The sequence below is a fragment of the Eutrigla gurnardus genome (genome assembly GCF_963514095.1).
Source record: "Eutrigla gurnardus genome assembly, chromosome: 16".
NCBI lineage: Eukaryota > Metazoa > Chordata > Actinopteri > Perciformes > Triglidae > Eutrigla > Eutrigla gurnardus.
Window position 1 is genome coordinate 23535945 of NC_139927.1, and position 18288 is coordinate 23554232.

At 41.1% G+C, this 18288-nt stretch overlaps 1 protein-coding gene across 2 annotated transcripts in view; it reads right to left on the bottom strand.

Moving 5' to 3' along the window:
* vta1 (vesicle (multivesicular body) trafficking 1) overlaps positions 1-18288 on the bottom strand; it is a 113496-nt gene that overhangs the window by 74821 nt on the left and 20387 nt on the right. For both annotated transcript variants that reach the window (XM_084031108.1, XM_084031107.1), the window contains exon 2: positions 4948-5042. In XM_084031108.1, coding sequence (XP_083887234.1) covers positions 4948-5042 — 95 coding nt within the window. The remainder of the gene's footprint in view (positions 1-4947; positions 5043-18288) is intronic.

An 18288-nucleotide genomic window follows, 5' to 3' on the forward strand; every position in this document is an offset into this window, starting at 1 on the left:
AGGCTCATTTGTTTGACCCCCCTAGGTCTCTGAGCCCATAAACCTCCTCCTCCTTTCACTCCTCCTCATCTCACCTCACCTCCTCCTCCTCAACATAACTCTATAAAATCTAATTAGTTTGGCTCCCGTTGACTAGCAGACGAGCTTACATAAATGTGTGTCATGTAAGAGCCTCCAAACATTAACCTAACATGCACTTTAAAGGTTGGAAAACTCAACATGGATTATTGTACACGGTAATTTCCTTTGGATCTGTCTCAGGCTTTCTGTCAAACAGGTTTGTAGGTCAGTCAGCACATTATGTGTACTGGTGTGGGAAAGACATGGGGACAACAATGATGTTGGTTTCGGTTAATGTTGCATTCGATCGCCCAACACTGATTAAACGTCTTGTTTTATTTTGGCATTGCTGAAGTTTAGTGCTTCATTTTGATCAGGTTACTGGTGCAGCTCATGAATATGAAACTGATATTTTGTTCCCAATCAACTGATTGGGCAGATCAGAATAGTTGATCAATTCTAAAACTGAAGGGATGAAGGGATTGAAATTACGGATTTACGGATGATGATACTGTTCTTCTAATGTACTTGTACTCATAAAACTACTAAGATACAACGCATGGAGCCTAATAACCAGCTGCAACAGCATGAAGCTAGACAGTCTAGTGAGGTTAGCAACAACTAGTTGATCCGAAGCAGGAACAATTAAGGTGGACTGAACTTTAAGGTGGACCAGCACCACTCTCCTTTAAGTGACAAGCTGCTCCTCTGAGTCTTACTTAGCTTTTTACATTTTTAATATTTATTTTAATTAAATGGTTAATTATAACAATTCAATAACATTTTATTTATAGTGTCAGATCAGAACAAAAATGATCTTGGGACACTTTACACATTGAGCAGGACTAGAACACGCTCATGATTTTCAGTCAATAACTATTAATATCCCTACACCAAACAAAATAAAATAGGTTTTAATTGTTAGAACTGTAATGGTATTATTAAGTACTCATATCCGTACTCGGCATCAGCAAGTACTGAAATGTAAGAACTTGTACTGGAAATACTACTGGAAAATAGTGGTCAGGTTAGTGGCCGACGCCGTCGGTCCACGCTCTCCTATCATCGTGCAGAGAAGTTCGGCCTATGCAAATGACTCCCTTCGTTACGTAACGAAAGGAGCTGAATCTGAACAGCCTGTAGGAGCGCCGTTGTACCAGTGGGGGGGCTGCAGACCATGCAGGAGTCGTATGTTTTCCTCATCCTGGGAGTTGACAGGCTCAGGGAGGACCAGTTTATAGGTGTAGAGACCAGAGAAAACCTGTTATTCAGAATATGGTACCTTAACTTCACTGGGACTTTAAGTTCCCTCCATGTTCGACAGTAAACACCAGCTCTATGTAGTGCTGCTAGCTGACATGTCTGAGGAAGGAAACCTCAAACCTCTGAGAAGGATGGAAAAACAACAGGCCAACCTCAGGCCTTTTAGTGTGTGTGTATTGATTACAGTAGAGCTGTGCTTTAATAAAAGAGCCATTCATCCATGTGGTTCAAAGGTAAAGATGGCATTGCAGCACTAAGAAACATTTGGTCACTGACTGATGTATGCAGATAAGATTTAAGGACATCTGATGATACAAAAATGGCCAATGAATTAAAATCTTTCTATATGAGATTGGAGGCGCATGACTCCTCAGCAGAGTGCAGTAAGGAGGTGGACTGCTTCCCGCCCACCGACTGCATCACGGGCAGACTGCTGATCGTGCTGTTCAACACCTATTTAAACAGGTTTCTGTAGAAAAAAAAAGGCTACAAGGCCAGACGGGATATCACCCTTAATACTAAAAACCTTTGCTGAGGAGCTTCCCCTGGCCTGGTGCCCGGTCTTTCAGCAGTCCCTTCACACGCACACGGTCCCTCTCCTATGGAAGCGCTCCATGTTTATTCCAGTGTTTCCAAAGAACCACAACCCATAGAACACAACGACTTCAGGCCCGTGGCATTAACATCAGTAGTGATGAAATGTTTAGAAAAATATGTAGTAAGTAAGCTGAAGGCAGACGTGAATAGCAAATTCGACCCATTTACAAACAGGGGCGCAGCACTGAAGACGCCATCACCTCCATCATGCACTTAGTGTTAAAACATCTCGAGGATAAAGCCTCTTATCATTATCATCATTGAGCCCCACTCATTAATACAGAAACTTAGAGAGCTCAATGTCAATCCCTCAGTGGTAAAATGGTTTCACTCATTTTTAACAAACCGGACACAGCAAGTGAAAGTCAATAGCAGTCTTTCTCAGTCTGTGCAGATAAGTACAGGTGCACCACAAGGCTGTTAGCTCACCTGTTCTTTTTACCTTATACACTAATGGTGTTCATCCAAACACCCACACAATTAGATTTTTAAATACTCCGACGGCTCCTCTCAAGCCTACTCAATAGATCAGATGAGCTGAGTAGCTATCACTCAGAAGTGAAGCGGTTTATTGAGTGGTGTGACGTCAATCATCTGATTTTAAGTGTGAAAAAGATGAAGGAAATCATTTTTTATCCCAAGAATGTTGGCAGTCATTCACCAGTCATCATACATAACCAGGCAATCACACAAGTACAGTCCTACAAATACCTTAGGGTTCACATTGACAGCACTTTAACACGTTGATTGGATATGCTCCCAACTGCAACAGCATGTGTACCGTCTGTGCAAACTACACCTATATGGTGTGGAGCAGAGGATCATGCTCATGTTTTACCAGGCTGGCCTAAAGAGCATCCTCAGATACAGCATGACGGCCTGGTTTGGCAATCTCTCTGTGGCTTTAAAAGCAAAACTAGCACACTAAGTACAAACAAGGGGTGGGAACCTCTTGGCACCTCACGATTCAATCCGATTACGATTCAGAGGTCAACGATTCGATTATAAACCGATTCTCGATGCAACAATTTTTTTGTGTACATTTCCATGCATGATTTAAAAAGAATGAAATATGACTTTGCTACTCAGAGTTTGCTAGTCACTTCCTACTTTTGTGATGATCATAAAAGAAAACCAAGGTTAATTACCTTCTGTAATATTTTATTAAAGAAAAGGCTTTTCTTTGTCACAAGTAGATATGACTCCCTATGAACACAAAGTTCTGTTACAGGTGATGACCATATCCCTGAGAGAAAACAGTATACTGTAGCCGATATACAAATATTCCAATGCAATAATCAATGCAGCTGCATTTCAACACATCACAGCGTAGCCGTCTGTGGGATAGTATCTTACTCTCATACAGAGACCGAACACACTAGGAGTAAAACCAGAGACTGTCTGTAGGACAAACAACAAGGTTGATGCCGTATTTATGCCGAGACGACGTTACGTTCAGTGTTTACGTAGCCGCTACCGTGTTAGCCTAGCTTAGCTCTGAGTGAGCCGAACGCCAAAACAAGCATTTTTAAAGTTATTTTCGTAACGTCTTAACGGACAGACTTAACAAACCATGACTTTGGACTGTTTACTTATCGTCGTTACTTCGGTATACCGAGTATACTCTTAATCTCTTTAAATGGTGAATAAATCACAACGTGGTTTTTGATAGCGACCGCTGCTGTGAATGCAGCTCTATGAGATTCACCGATGCCCCTCCGGGTAAAAGTATAAACTCAGACAGGACGCCATTTAGTTTCCTGGTGTATCTGGGACTTCACAACATGAATAAAGCAGTAATAGTGTTTTTTTCAGCCATGAATGATGAAACATTATCGGTGTAAATGTTCTCTGTCAGCCGTGTCTCCATTATGTGTAACGCCACAGACTGTTCAGGCGCTGCATTACCAAGTACCGCCTTTTGCATTCCATAAACAATACGAAATAAAAATAATACATTTTTGACATTTGTGAATCGATTCAGAATCGTCCGCGTCCACATAGTGATGCATCTAAGAATCAATTTTTTCTCTCACCCCTACTACAAACTGCAATGAAAAGAGTCGGACAGAAACAATACAGAAACAATCAATCCATCTTCGATCAGTGTGTGTCAAAACAGATCGACAGAATACTCTTTGACCCCTCACATGTCCTGTTTTCACAGTATGAGTTGCTACCATCAGGTAGACGATACAGGGTTCCTCAGTGTAGACTGAACGGATTCAAAAACTCTTTTGTCCCCATCTCAATTAATGTTCTTAATAAGCAACGCAAATAGGCATCAACTCGGGCTGTACCAAATGGTCCTCATTTATATAGAGCTTTTATCCAAAGCAATTAGGGTGAGGTGTCTTGCTCAGGGACACCAGGCACTCAGCTAGGAGGAGCCGGGGATCGAACCGGCAATCTTGCGGTTGCCAGCCAACCCGCTCTACCTCCTGAGCTGAACCTCCCCACCACACATATATTTTATGTATCATTTTTATTGTTTATGTTAACTTATGCACTTACATTTTTATCTGCCATACTGAATCTATCCATGTATTCTGTATTTGGAATGGAGCTCCATGGGCAGTCGACATCCTGTCAATGGGCCCCACTGTGTTGTGTTTTCAATGTCTTCTATTTATTATGTATTATGTTCTATGTCATGTCCTTGTCGATGAATGTCTGTGCAACACTTTGATGAGTCCAAGACAAATTTCCCCATGGGGACATTAAAGTATATTCTATTATATAACAGTACTGAGGCAGCCAGCTGAACCATGCAGCTCTACATGACTCCATTATTCTCCCATATGTTTGAACAGATATGAACTGAGAAACAACTGTTACACTTTTGCTTTCCATAAAGACATTTGCACTAGACATTGATGCATAACTTGTCACCAGACTGGAGGAAATTAAGTGTCTGGCGCTCAAACTGTTTGGATAGATGGATGGATGGATGGATGGATGGATATCATGCAATAACATAAAAATGATCAAAGTGTGAGAAACAGTGCTAAGGCAGGTCTAACTTACCGTCTCCAGCTGGTCCATGAGTTTGACCAGGAACTTTCGGCACTCTGGTGTCTTGCTGTCGAGCTTCATGCTGGTCTGCATGGCGTAGAGTCGACCTGCAGCAGAGGACAGGAGGGGAAGAGTTCAATTAAACTTCTTTTTACAGCTCTGGAACCAGTCCAACCCTCTGCAGGGGAAAACTCATTACACAAAGTCGGAATGAATTCTTCAGGAAAAAGCTGCAACCCAACCAAGCATGTTTTCTTCTGCTCTGCAACAGATCAAAGACACAGCAGACCAGGAGGAAGGTCAAAGAGGTTTCCACCAGAGACATCAGATCGTACACAGCAGAACTCCAGCTCCCTCAGTACCTCATTTGTCAATAAGCTCTGTGGTGAGATTCTTCCCTACACATGATGTAACTCTTTAAATTTGACAGCTACGGATGAGCTGAGCAGCAGAAGGAGACGGGACTGGTCCGATACATCTAAGCATCCCTGGGTTTTCATAACAGAGTGAAGACAGATAACTGCTTCAAGCCAAGTGAACCACTACTCGTCTGATATTTCATTTGTTTCTAGTTAAACATCTGTTTTAATTGAAGGTCTGAAGGAAAAAAAGGGAACACAAACAGCTTTATTATTAGATAAAAATACATCTCTTGTCATGATCTTTTATTACGCCTTTAAATTTGGTTATGATTAAAGTCAGCGAGAGTCGTGTGTGTGTGTTTTGCAATTAAATTTCATGTGATTTCACATTTCCATGCTTGTATTTCTCTCTGAATTTGCTGTCGGAGCTTTAGAGGAGCACTTGAACGCAGCATGTGTTCACTGCCAGTGAATATCCAACGTCCTGGCAGCAGAACGGCTGAGCAGGTAACACCGTCAGTTAAAACAGTTTCTCTCATTGATGCCGACAACAAGGCGATTCTACCGGTGCAGAAAACACAAGAACACAACAAGTGCAGTGGGACGCTACACTTTCAGCACTAACGTAATTCCAGACTTGTATAAAACAACAGAAAGACGTGGAACTAAGTCTAGCACTGACCCGGATAGTTGGAGCTCTAACAGAGAGTTATCTCACTGTGACGTCTGCTATATGTGGAGATGAAGAGCAGTACTCCAAACCATCCCCTGTATGAACGTCATATATAGATTACTGAAGTACAGGTATTTGTATTTAAAACGGTGACTTTATGTTCACAGGTATTTCAAATTTGCGAAGAAACACTTTTGCATTTTTTATGTATTAATTTATTTTATTATGCAATACACTTGAATGTTTGAATTTTTTTTCTCGTTGCGAACAAAATGTGTACCGAAACAGAACCAAAACCGTAACCCAAGAACCGAGATACGTATTGAACCGTGGGCTAACTGTATTGTTGTATTCCTACTACATATATACACTGTACATACATACGTATGTGCAGGTGTGTGTCTGTATTTGTGATAGCACAGTGAACAGAAATTATCAGTTGGTTAAAAAAAAAAGATCAATTAAGAAAATGCATCAAACTATTTGGCTGGTGGAAGGCACGTATCAAGGAAAAACAATTATTCTCTGGAAAGTTTGGAATTGAAGATTTCGAATTGTACTGATGGAATCAGTTTCAAGCAACAGGTGCAGCGAGAAAAACTCATTACTAACTTTAATTATTTTAAGTTTAATTGATTATTATTTACTAAATTATTTCCACACCCTGGTTTGTCGTGAGGTGGAGTGTGTTACTTGGAGACCGTTGTCTACAGTGCCGACGGTAATCCCTCCGTTTCCTCCTAATGTTTATTGTCAGTGTCGCTGTCCTGCACAGCATCAGCAGAACAATGGCCCATTTCACTGCAGGGCATGATGGTGGTGACTCTGCACCACTCACTGTTTCCTAAAAAGCAGCAGTGTGACACACATGTGCTCATGTGGAAGCTACAGTTAACCAGTAGCAGATACTGGAGCAGCCAGTGAGCCAGGCCGCCAGTTAGCCAGTCATCAAGTGACAAAGACACCCTCTGTGCTGTGACACCCATACAACATTTAATTTGGCTGTCCACTGAAAATGAACCGCAACACAGGAGGCTTTGACGGCAGGGAGGATGTAAGGCCACAGAAAGTGAAAAACTACAACTAAGTCAAGACGGGCACACATCCACAGTGTTCCCTTCAAAGCCGGAGCCCTCTGGTGGTCAGTACAGGTACTGTGTGTTTGTTTTCACTGCAAATAGTGAGGCTTTCTCACTCAAATTGGCAGGACAATCGTGGCATAACGTGTTCATATAATCCCATGCCTAAGTAATTGTGCTTCAGCAGGAAAACATGCGATAATCGATAATCATCAGAATATGCTTAAAAGTCTTAAAATGGCAGCAAGACTTAGGAATCTCTTTAGATTTTGTGAAGAAACAAATATTTGTAGTTCATCACAGTTAGAACATGGCCTTTATGTGAAAATAATGAAGGATAAAAAAAAAAGTAATGTAATAATCTGATGATGTCCTATCCCTATTCTGAAATGCATTTTGTAAATCCATCCATCCATCCATCTTCTTTTGCTTGGACAGACAGGTAACCAGTCTATCACAGGGCTGACATGTAGAGACAGACAGTTAACCAGTCTATCACAGGGCTGACATGTAGAGACAGACAGGTAACCAGTCTATCACAGGGCTGACATGTAGAGACAGACAGTTAACCAGTCTATCACAGGGCTGACATGTAGAGACAGACAGGTAACCAGTCTATCACAGGGCTGACATGTAGAGACAGACAGGTAACCAGTCTATCACAGGGCTGACATGTAGAGACAGACAGGTAACCAGTATATCACAGGGCTGACATGTAGAGACAGACAGGTAACCAGTCTATCACAGGGCTGACATGTAGAGACAGACAGGTAACCAGTCTAACACAGGGCTGACATGTAGAGACAGACAGGTAACCAGTCTATCACAGGGCTGACATGTAGAGACAGACAGGTAACCAGTCTAACACAGGGCTGACATGTAGAGACAGACAGGTAACCAGTCTATCACAGGGCTGACATGTAGAGACAGACAGGTAACCAGTCTATGAGTGCTTTTGCTCATTAAACACTAGGGTTGGGCGGTATGACGGTATTATACCGTGTGACGGTATAAAAGTGTCTACCGGTAGAGATTTTGCAATATCGTTTATACCGGAGAAAGCGCAGATGTCTGCGGCATCGCTCTGAGTCACTGTTATTACACCGCCTCGACACACGGGGCACTGCAGGCATTGCAGACTGCTTGCGTGGTTGCCTGAGCACGACGAAGAAGAAACAGCTTTACCTGAGTAATAACAATCATGGCGGAGGCGGAGAGTGAACGTCACGAGGAAACGGAGGCAGCGCGACCCACCCATGACGAAGAGGAGGAACTCGTTCCGAAAAAGGGCGCTACGTCTGTTGTGTGGAACTTTTTCGGATTTAGAAAATACGACAACGAACAAAAAGCGATACTCTGCAAAGAGTGTCGCGCGACTGTTGCTGCTGGAGGTGGAAACACCAGTAACCTCTTCCACCACTTAAAGTTAAAACATGCGAAGCAGTATTATGAGTCTTTTGCCAAAGGCACCCCTTATGACAATAAATCACATCGATGGAGGGAGATAACGGAGGCCATCACGACGCACACTTTTTCTCATTTGTTATTTTTATTTCTTATTAAGATGGATGTGTTTACATTTGCACACACACTATAGCTTAAGTTAAAGCTGGAGTTCAAATGTTTACCAACATTTGCACAGTCTTTGTGGCTTCTTATTATATTATTATACTTTCTTTAAAATAATGTTATGCTGCTGTGAGAAAATTAAAATAAAAGAGGAAAATGATCAAATGCAACAGTACACAGCAAAATCAAAAGTGTTAAATTTCCAGTGTTGGTGTTGTATGTTAAAAATACAGTGTTAATTCAACACTTGCTTAGTTTAATTCAACTATTTGAGAGTTAATTCCTCAAAAGAGTTGGTGTTAATCCAGGGAGTTAAATCCAAACAACACTGTTAAGTGTTCATTTTAAAATCAACACTTAAACAGTGTTACTCCCAGAATTCCAACGGACCTGTGACGTGTTTCCGCCATTCGAGTCGGCATTATTAAGTAGCCCGACTTCATTTACCAACGCGAGTCGGGCAGTCGGTGCGGTGTGCACCCGCCTTAAAGAGCGGGACGACTCGGAGTCAGACTCGAGGCTCGAGCGGGTCGCCAGAGGACGACTTTCTTTTCACCTCCAGACTCCACGGAGTATCTTTCTGTAAGTAAATGAAAGGCGTCATGCCCATTTAATAATACTTTGTAAGCAGTAGTATTTAAATGTTATATGTGTCGAATGTCCTGTCTAACGTTATAGCTCTAACAAGGTAGGCTTAAGGCGGGTCCACACCGCACCGACTGCCCGACTCGCGTCGGTAAATGAAGTCGTGCTACTTAATATGGCCGACTCGAATGGCGGATTACACATTTGAATCGGCTGAAATGAACGCCGACGTGGGCCGATTCGAGCGACCACACCAAGTAGACTCATGTCACGGACGCCGACTCTCTCAAAGACGCCGATTTTCGGTCCGGTGTGGACCCGCCTTAAGTCCCATGTTAAGGTTAGCATGGCGGCTGTTTTATATTTTTTTCAAGGGTGCATTAATGTTCCTTTTGCACATCAGTGTTGATGAATGTACACAATTTGCTTAGCGTAAGTATAGGCTACACGTTCGGATAACACGGTATATAACTACACATTTCTTGTGAGAGGAAAAAGCTAAGTTAGCTAAAATGACGTAGCGTTAGCACGCGCACGAGGCTAACTGATTTCTGTCGGGAAAAATCTGTCGTTCCGTGCGCGTACGGTAATTAATTAGCTATGGTCTCGTCTCGATGAAAATGCCAGGCGATAGAGTAATTTAGAGAGCCGGGGCTGGGCCTGGGGGTTGAGCTCCTGCCTGCCCAAAGACTGCTGCTAATGCTAAAAGTCAGACTAGCTTTGTGAGTCGGGCAAGTTAAGTTAACATGTTGCTGCTGTAAGTTAGGCTTCCTGGAGAAACAGACTAGAGCATGACATTTTTCGGGAATTCCCGCGGGTCACGTGATTCCCGCGGGATGGGAGTCAAAGTTTTATTAATCCCGTGATTGGGACGGGATGGGAATAAAAATCAACGGGAGCGGGCCGGAGCGTGAACGCCATTAATAGATGATGATTTTCAGCCGTGTTAAACCACCAAAAGGACAGACACGTCCATTTTTGTAGTCATCTTTCAGTGCTTTAGCAAGTCAAAAGAACTACACATCCAACAGTGCTTTGACTTCCGGCCGGGCCGGCCACTACCGGAAGTTAAATGCGCGGAGGGAGGTAGAGGCGATGAAGCCGGGAAGCGAGAGCTACACACTAAAGTCCGACACAATGATCCGTCGGTGAGATTAACTGACTTTATTGGGAAGTCGCAGTTGGAGGGGAGAATTTTGACTTTTTTTTTTCTTAAAACACTACTCAAACTGATTATTCGATTATCAAAATAGTTGATGATTAATTTAATAATTGATTATTGTTAGATTAATTGTTGCAGCTCTAATGATGGTGATTGCTAATTTGCTTTATCTTTTAGATGGTGAGAGATGCTCTAAAGGCTAAACCGGGTGGACAGATTATTTTGGATGAATATGATAAAATGAAAACATTGATGGATAGCACAAGGAGACAGTTGGTGAACCTTCTTGTGGCTGACATGGTTGAAATTCATGGGTAAGACTTCATTGTTCATTTTTATACTTCACTCAATGCAATTTTTTAACAGAACACTTATTTTAGGACATTGCGTAATGCATATTAGTAAAGCAACTTATTATTTATTTTCTCCTATGAAAGAGATAAATACTAAATGGCTAAAACATGATACAAAAACTAAGTGTTTGAGAGAGACTAAAACTCAGTGAAGCTACAACAGTAAAACTTGTAAGCACTGAAGGAATTGTAGTAATGTCATGTTGATCTTTCAGGAGGAGCCCGCCTGTGTCTGTGCGAAGTAAATATGCTTTGGGCATCATCTCTCTATTTCCCAGCCTCAGAGATCCATACTCAGACAATGGATATGTAAGTTTATAAATGAATAGCTTGTATAGCAATTTATGGAGGTGTAATATGGTCTGAACTTACTCTACAATTTAATGTTTTTAATATTACAGGAACACTTCTATGACCCACAGAGTGGATCCCGGGTACTTGGCCTGGAGGATAAAGACTGTTCAGCGCAACACTGCAGCTCAGTCCCGGAGATCTTCCACCAGCACACCCTACCAGGATAGTCCAAAGAGAAAGAGGGAGGTTCTCAGCATGGATAAGCAGCTGCTTGGTGAGCAGTGTCATGAAGCAATATCCTTTTTGAAACATTCAACTGATGAATCGGCAATCAAAGAGAAGATGAGGGCTACTTTTCAGTACCGCCAAACACTTGTTCAAGATCAGCAGTGCCCTTCGACAGTTTTGGATGTCTTCCCACGATTCCTCGACATCACTGGCTTGGTAAGAAAGACAACGTTGAGTTCAACATTTGGTGTCAAAAAGACATGCTTGCTCAATACATTGCATTTTTTCCACACCTCTGACAACTATGCAGTTGACATAATGCACAACTTACTTGAAGGTGTTGTACAGTACGAACTCAAACTAATCTTTCAATACCTTGTCAACCATAAGTATCTGTCTTTGGAATCATTGTCACAGAGGATCCAAAGTTTCAACTATGGTTATATTGAGAGAAAAAATAGGCCAAGCGGGTTGAAAATGGATGATGCTAGCAAGGACCTTGGTCTAAATGCAATACAGTAGTGGTGTCTTGTGAGAAATGCTCCTCTTATTTTTGGTGATGTATTGGAAAGAAATAACTGTTACTGGAATCTGCTCCTCCTCTTGATTCAGATTGTGAATATTGTTTTTTCACCTATTGTAACTAACGGTATGACATACTTTTTGAAGCACTTGATTAAGGACCACCACAAGCTATTTAAATCTTTGTTTTCAGAGAAAAGATTGATTCCAAAGCATCATTTATGCTACATTACCCGCGTTGCATTAGAAAAATAGGTCCACTCCATGTATGGTGTATGCGGTTTGAAGCGAAACATAATTTTTTTAAAAGATCAGTGAAAAATTTCAAAAATATCACAAAAGCATTGATGAAACAACACCAGAGACAGCTAGCTTACCACTGGGAGAATTTTGATTTTCAGAGATTTGAGTTTGGTCCAGTGAAAAAAGAAACTATTGATAGCTTGGAAGGAGGTGATGTTTTAAGTTCTGTATTTAATGTAAATGCATACTGTGAAGTGTCAACCACTAATTGGGTGAAGAACTATGGAACAGAATATCAGATTGGTATGTTTGTTTGCACTGGAACAAATATGGAAGATCCTGTTTTCAGAAAGATCACAAACATTCTTGTACATAATGAGCAAGCATTTATTTTGACATGCAGAGTGGACACTCTTTATTTTGATGATCATTTCAATGCATACTGTATCAGTGAGAGCGCAGATTCATTTTCTGTTTTTCCAGTTAAGGAGTTGATTTATTACAGACCCTATGACAAACAGTTTTCTAATGAGATGTGTGAAATATTATATTGTGCCACATTGTCATATCGTGTGACCTGTGTTGGTCATTGTTGGTTGTTGCAAAGCCAGTGCTGTTTTTATGTGGTGAGCTTGTTTGAAATAAATACAGATTCAAACTGCAACTTGTGTGGTTTTCTTTGTAAATTATATTAGTAGTAGTAGTAGTAGTAGTAGTAGATTTAACACTATCCATAGTGTTAATATAGTTTTAACACTATCAATAGTGTTAATATAATCTGAATCTTATCAGTGTTAAAACAACACAATGATAGTGTTAATTTTTGACACTACACACTAGTGTTAGGAAAATTCAACACTGGTGAGTGTTAAATTTCAACTATTGAGAGTGTTGTTTCAACTCTGTCATGTTTAACACTATCAAAAGTGTTATTTTAACTCGATCTAGTGTGGACCAATATAGACACTTTTAAAGTGTTGAATTTAACTCCCTAGGAGTTGAATTAACACTTCTGAATTTGCTGTGTATGGTTATTTTTAAGCCATTAATTGAATTTACAGGGGGGGAAACCATACCGTGATATATACCGTTACCGTGATATGAAATTATTCATACCGTGATATGAGATTTTGCTCATACCGCCCAACCCTATTAAACACTGCTCTACGGTGCCTCTAGTGGCCACTTCAGTTTCTTATTTTGAAATGAATGCTTGCTCATTATCTAGCAGGTAACTTCCTGTGGTAAGCAGGCAATGTTTCAACTGGCCCTCTTGTTATTCACGTCCTTTACTGGAGGAAAACAGCTCTCAAGTGGCCACAATGAGCTTTCAGGCTGTAATTTGCCGAGATTAGACACTGTTTGCTGGTGCTTTCCACTCGGCTGCATCTTTTCTCCACACATTATTAAAAGACAAAATCAACTTTTTACTGCCAGTGTTTTTGCTACTTCCTATTCTACTTCATATCATCCATCAGTGTAAAACAAGAAGCTTCAGATGAAGGACTCCTGCTGCTGCCAAAGCAAACAGAGAAGGAAAGTAAAGGAAGGATATGAAAGCCAGAACCTTTTACGATGAAGGTGTTAAATGAAACATTTGGCTGAAGGCTTATTAAGGTGTCACAACACATACATGTCCCCTCCTGTCAAAACAGCCATTCTCAACAACAGGACAGAAACAAGACAGACAAAGGCAACTGGAAAGCACTATTTGCACTCCAGTCTTTCCAATGTATTCACACATCGGTCACAGCATGTCTCAATCTACACCTCTGATTCTCTATTAATAACCTGTAAACCCTCAGCCCTCAGTAAATTAATTAATTAATTTAATAATAATTAATTAAAATTAATCGGGAATAGCTCCTCAAAGACGAAGCATATGCATAAATATCCTCTCATTGGAAGGGTAAATACGAATATGAATCCATTATAAGTAGGCATGGGACTATATGAGAATTTCATGTCACGATTATCCCTGCCAAAATAATTATCACATACCCATAATCATCATTATATGCTTAAAACTCTAAAAATGGTTTACGAACTATGAAAGCTGAAAATCTCACGTTATAGCATTCATATGTTTTATGAATTGACAATCAGGACATGGTGATATTTCTTAACCAGGTCATGGGTTGCCCTAGGGACCAGGGACCAGTTTTCAGGAGAACTTCACCTTGAGATGGAAATACAAATGCACCAAAGAGACAACTAGTTTCTTAACTTATCTTGTCCCACAGAGGTTTATAAAGGCATGATCATAACTGAGCATGTCAGACCTGATGGACACTGATTACTGCATGAATGGAGAGCATGCACCATGAAAGCTGTCTGCAGAGGCTGTCACAACCATCGCTGAAAATAATTCCATCCATTTCTCAGCATTAAGGCACTGATGATGCATAGTACTGCTGCAGTGCCGCATGCAGTGACTGTATTTAAAAGGTATCCTGTGTTCAAACTATAGACTGTAGAGAAGAGGTGGACATAGTCATGGTGACATCAGCCATTGGTTTGTGGACTACAGCTTTGAAGCCTCAATTTCAGCATTGTGGCCTTCGCCATCTTGGCATTTTTGCAACCAGTAAAGGCCAAGGTCAACTTGACATCTAAGTGTTAAAGTAATTTTAGTAGCCAACTGCATTGGTAGCGACCTGTCAAGGTAACCCCGCCCCCTAAAGCATCCCCTGCTTTCTGGTGTGTTGGACTATAAATGGACCATAATGTACTAAATGAACATCATGCTGGATTGAAGAAGACTTGAACTAGAGATTGAGACCATAAACTCATGTTTACGATGTTTACTGAGATAATACATCAAGAGAGAAGTAGGACCATTTTCTCATAGACTTCTATACAACCCAGTAGATAGAATGCAAGTTTAAGGCACTTCAGTCTCAGCTTCACTTTTCAGAACTAGAGGTTGCTGCTTGGTCCAGACTGGAGAGTGGAGACAGTGTTATTACTCATGGCAGAGTAAACACCTCTTTAAGTGGGGAGTGGATCTGTTTAGATGCTAACTCCGAGTGACATCCAGTGTGGTGCTGGAAGGAAGTATGTCTAGCAGAGAAGAATTGACACCAGTATAAAGTGTGCTGGCAGAGTGCCCCGGCCTCCACGCAGTTTTGACGTTGGTCACAAAGAATCTGTGCCAATCTGAATGTGTGCCAATACAGCCTCGCTGTCACATAGAAATGACAAGGAGGTTATTATGGAGTAGAGCTGCGTCGCTGTGTGAGAGGACCTAACTCACTGTCAGGGACACTCAGCTATAAAACACACAAGTGCTTCATTGCACCACAAAATGTCACTGTAACTATCTTCACAAGCCATGTAGAGTAAAACACCGAACCTGCTGGTGATATGATTCAACCAAATACATGCAGCTCTTAGCTGGTTCAACATGGCGACCTCGACAGTTCCTGTTGTGCTCTTTGCTTTCAAACTACTTTGATGACTCTGGTATTTGATTAAATGAACCTTCGGAGCTCTAAGTCGTCCATCGGTTGGAACTCTTTATTTAAAATATTATTAGTGAACATCCTTTTTAGTGCAAAACAATCAAATAATAGAAATGAAATTATCAAAAATGATAAGCTCCTCCTTCATACATAACGGATGAATGAATAAAAATGCATTTGTGCATCCTGTATTTTTTTCACTTCTCTACCAGGATAGTGAGCTAGACAACTTTTTCAAGTCACTCGTGACGATATTTACAATTACCTTGACAATGAAAACCTTTTTTTTCTGCAATAAAATCTTATACCGTCCGATCCCAACTCACCAATATATGGTCAAGTCACTTTTTCCTAATATGGGGCAGCCTTAATGTGACTGTAATGTGTATTTAATGTGAAATGTTAGCTTGTCACTCAAATGAAGCAGCAGAGGCAGCCACATCAGTTTTTTATTCATTTGAATCTGTGCTTCAGATTTACTGACCACTGCGTTAAGAATCGATGGATGAAGAAAGACCCTATGGTTTTTCAATACTGCTGATTATGAGATTACTATGCTGTGATTTCTCATCTCAGAGAAGTGTGTGTGTGAGACGGAGGTAGAGTACCAGCGTTCAGCCTCCACAGCACATTTATAACGTCAACCATCCAATCAGAGTGAAACAGCAGCTGTAACGCAGCCAAGCATCGTCAGACAGGGAGCTGCTGCTGAATTATATGGCTTCATTACAACTAAACTAATCACGGCTTGCATTCAGCTCGCTATTGACCCTGTTCTGGGGTGGAGGTAAGGTAAAATATTTGTTTGCATTAGTAGGCTGATTTAGACAGAGCTGCTGACGAAGGGCTGAAGACAGTGATGGGTGAAATGCATCAACGCAGACAAAAGGGATGGAAGAGCACATCATTCAGCCTGGGAGATGAGCGCTATTTGTGCATGTAGGACGGTGGATGTGGAACTGAGTCGAAATATGGCACATCTATGTGTCTCTTTGGCTCAGAGGGAGAACAGATATCAGACTTTGCCCCCTCCCAACTTTTCCCAATACCAACACGAAGAAGCAGAGGTTTGCTGCCTGATTGGGAGGAATTTGATATGATGGTTAAAAAGTTTATCTCATAACCTTCTCTCTGCTAAATTTCCATATTGACTGATGGATGGATGCCATGATATTATTGGTTAAAATTGGTCCACACAAGCTGATGCAGGAAGAAAAAATATTGGATTTTGAGTTAAAATTACAAATACACAATACTTTTTGTAAATAGGTGAACAATACGACCTTGGTTATGACATCAAAGGGTTAAGAAGGCATTTTAAATTCCAGCTCAACTTAAATATATGACAGAACATTGCACCATCAGATTTCCTATCCAAACTCCTCTGCATGGCCAGGACTGTGACCAACAGTTCAGCCAATTAGTGCTGGTTTTAGAGGTTGTGTTGGGAAAAGTTTGAGAACATGATCATCAGAATTGGCTTCATTTGGCAAGTTATGCGCACACATATAAGGAATATGACTCAGTTTTGCATCTCTCACAGTGTACTTGCACAGAAATAGAAGTAAAAGATACTTGGAAAGGATAGGCCTACTTTTAATATTAAAATAAAAAAAGACAAAAAGTTGATAAGTCAAACTGTAAGCTGTTAACTGAACAAATAGTGCAAATATATAAATACTGAGGGTAAGCATTGGATGATGATATTTGAACTTGTGAATTGTGAATTTAAACATTTTGAAATTATAATCTGTAATGGCAGCAGTGTATGTTTTGGTCTTCAAGGGTTATTGGGTTAGTCAGAGATAGAGGCTGTAAAAACCAGCACCCACCATGCAGGCCATCACGTTAACGCTCCACAAATGTTTGTAGGTGAGGGGCGTGAGTTCAGCCCTCATGATAACGAGACGTCTCCCTCTCTCACAGAGGCCCAGACACATGGTGCTGCTGACCTCCAGTGGTCTGGCTGGATCACTGGTCCACTTCAGCATGCGGCAAACACTGAGGTCGCATGCCGAACACAACAAATCCACCCCCAGCTCTGCACACTGACCTGCTCTGAAGTCACCTCTGAAAAACGTCTTCACAAGAAAAAAAGATGCCCATCTGCAGGTAAAAAGACTTAATCCAAGTCAATTTCTTCACTTTCCCAGCAGCCCCGTCACTCACTTCTATCGCACTACATCGGAGATCAATGAGAAGGAGCTTGTTCTTGCTGTGTGATAAAGTTAAGCCCCTTATCTGTTGCGAACAGAGCCAACACAGTGTTCACTATATGAACAGCCTCTCCCATTAAATCAGCCCGACTCCCTGGTCCCCGGTTTTGATTTAATCCACATAGAACCCCATCTGAGGGAAAGAAGACATTATAGTAGCAGCCACACAGTTTGACTGACAGACACAACATTTACTCCATGCTCCAAATACTTTCCATTTAAGCTCTTAAAATGGCACTTAAACATAATGACTTTACATTATTGTTAATTGTTGATTAATGAATAATTGTTTTGGCACAGACACACATGTACTGATCCCACCATTTCTCTTTAGAAATGAATACCAAATCTCTGACGATTAGCTGATACAAACAAGTTCTACCTATGTTACTGTAGCAAACACACAAAGCACCAACACAAATCAATATTCATCCATCACAGTTGAGAAAGTATATAGCCTACATGAGAAGCCTCCTAACAGCATTGATTCTGTCATTCATAGTTTGGTTGGGTTCAAACTAACTGTTTTCCTGGTTAGTGCCATGGGCTGGTGTGAAAGCTGTCCATCCAAACAACCGAGAGCACTTATAAAGGCCCACAAAG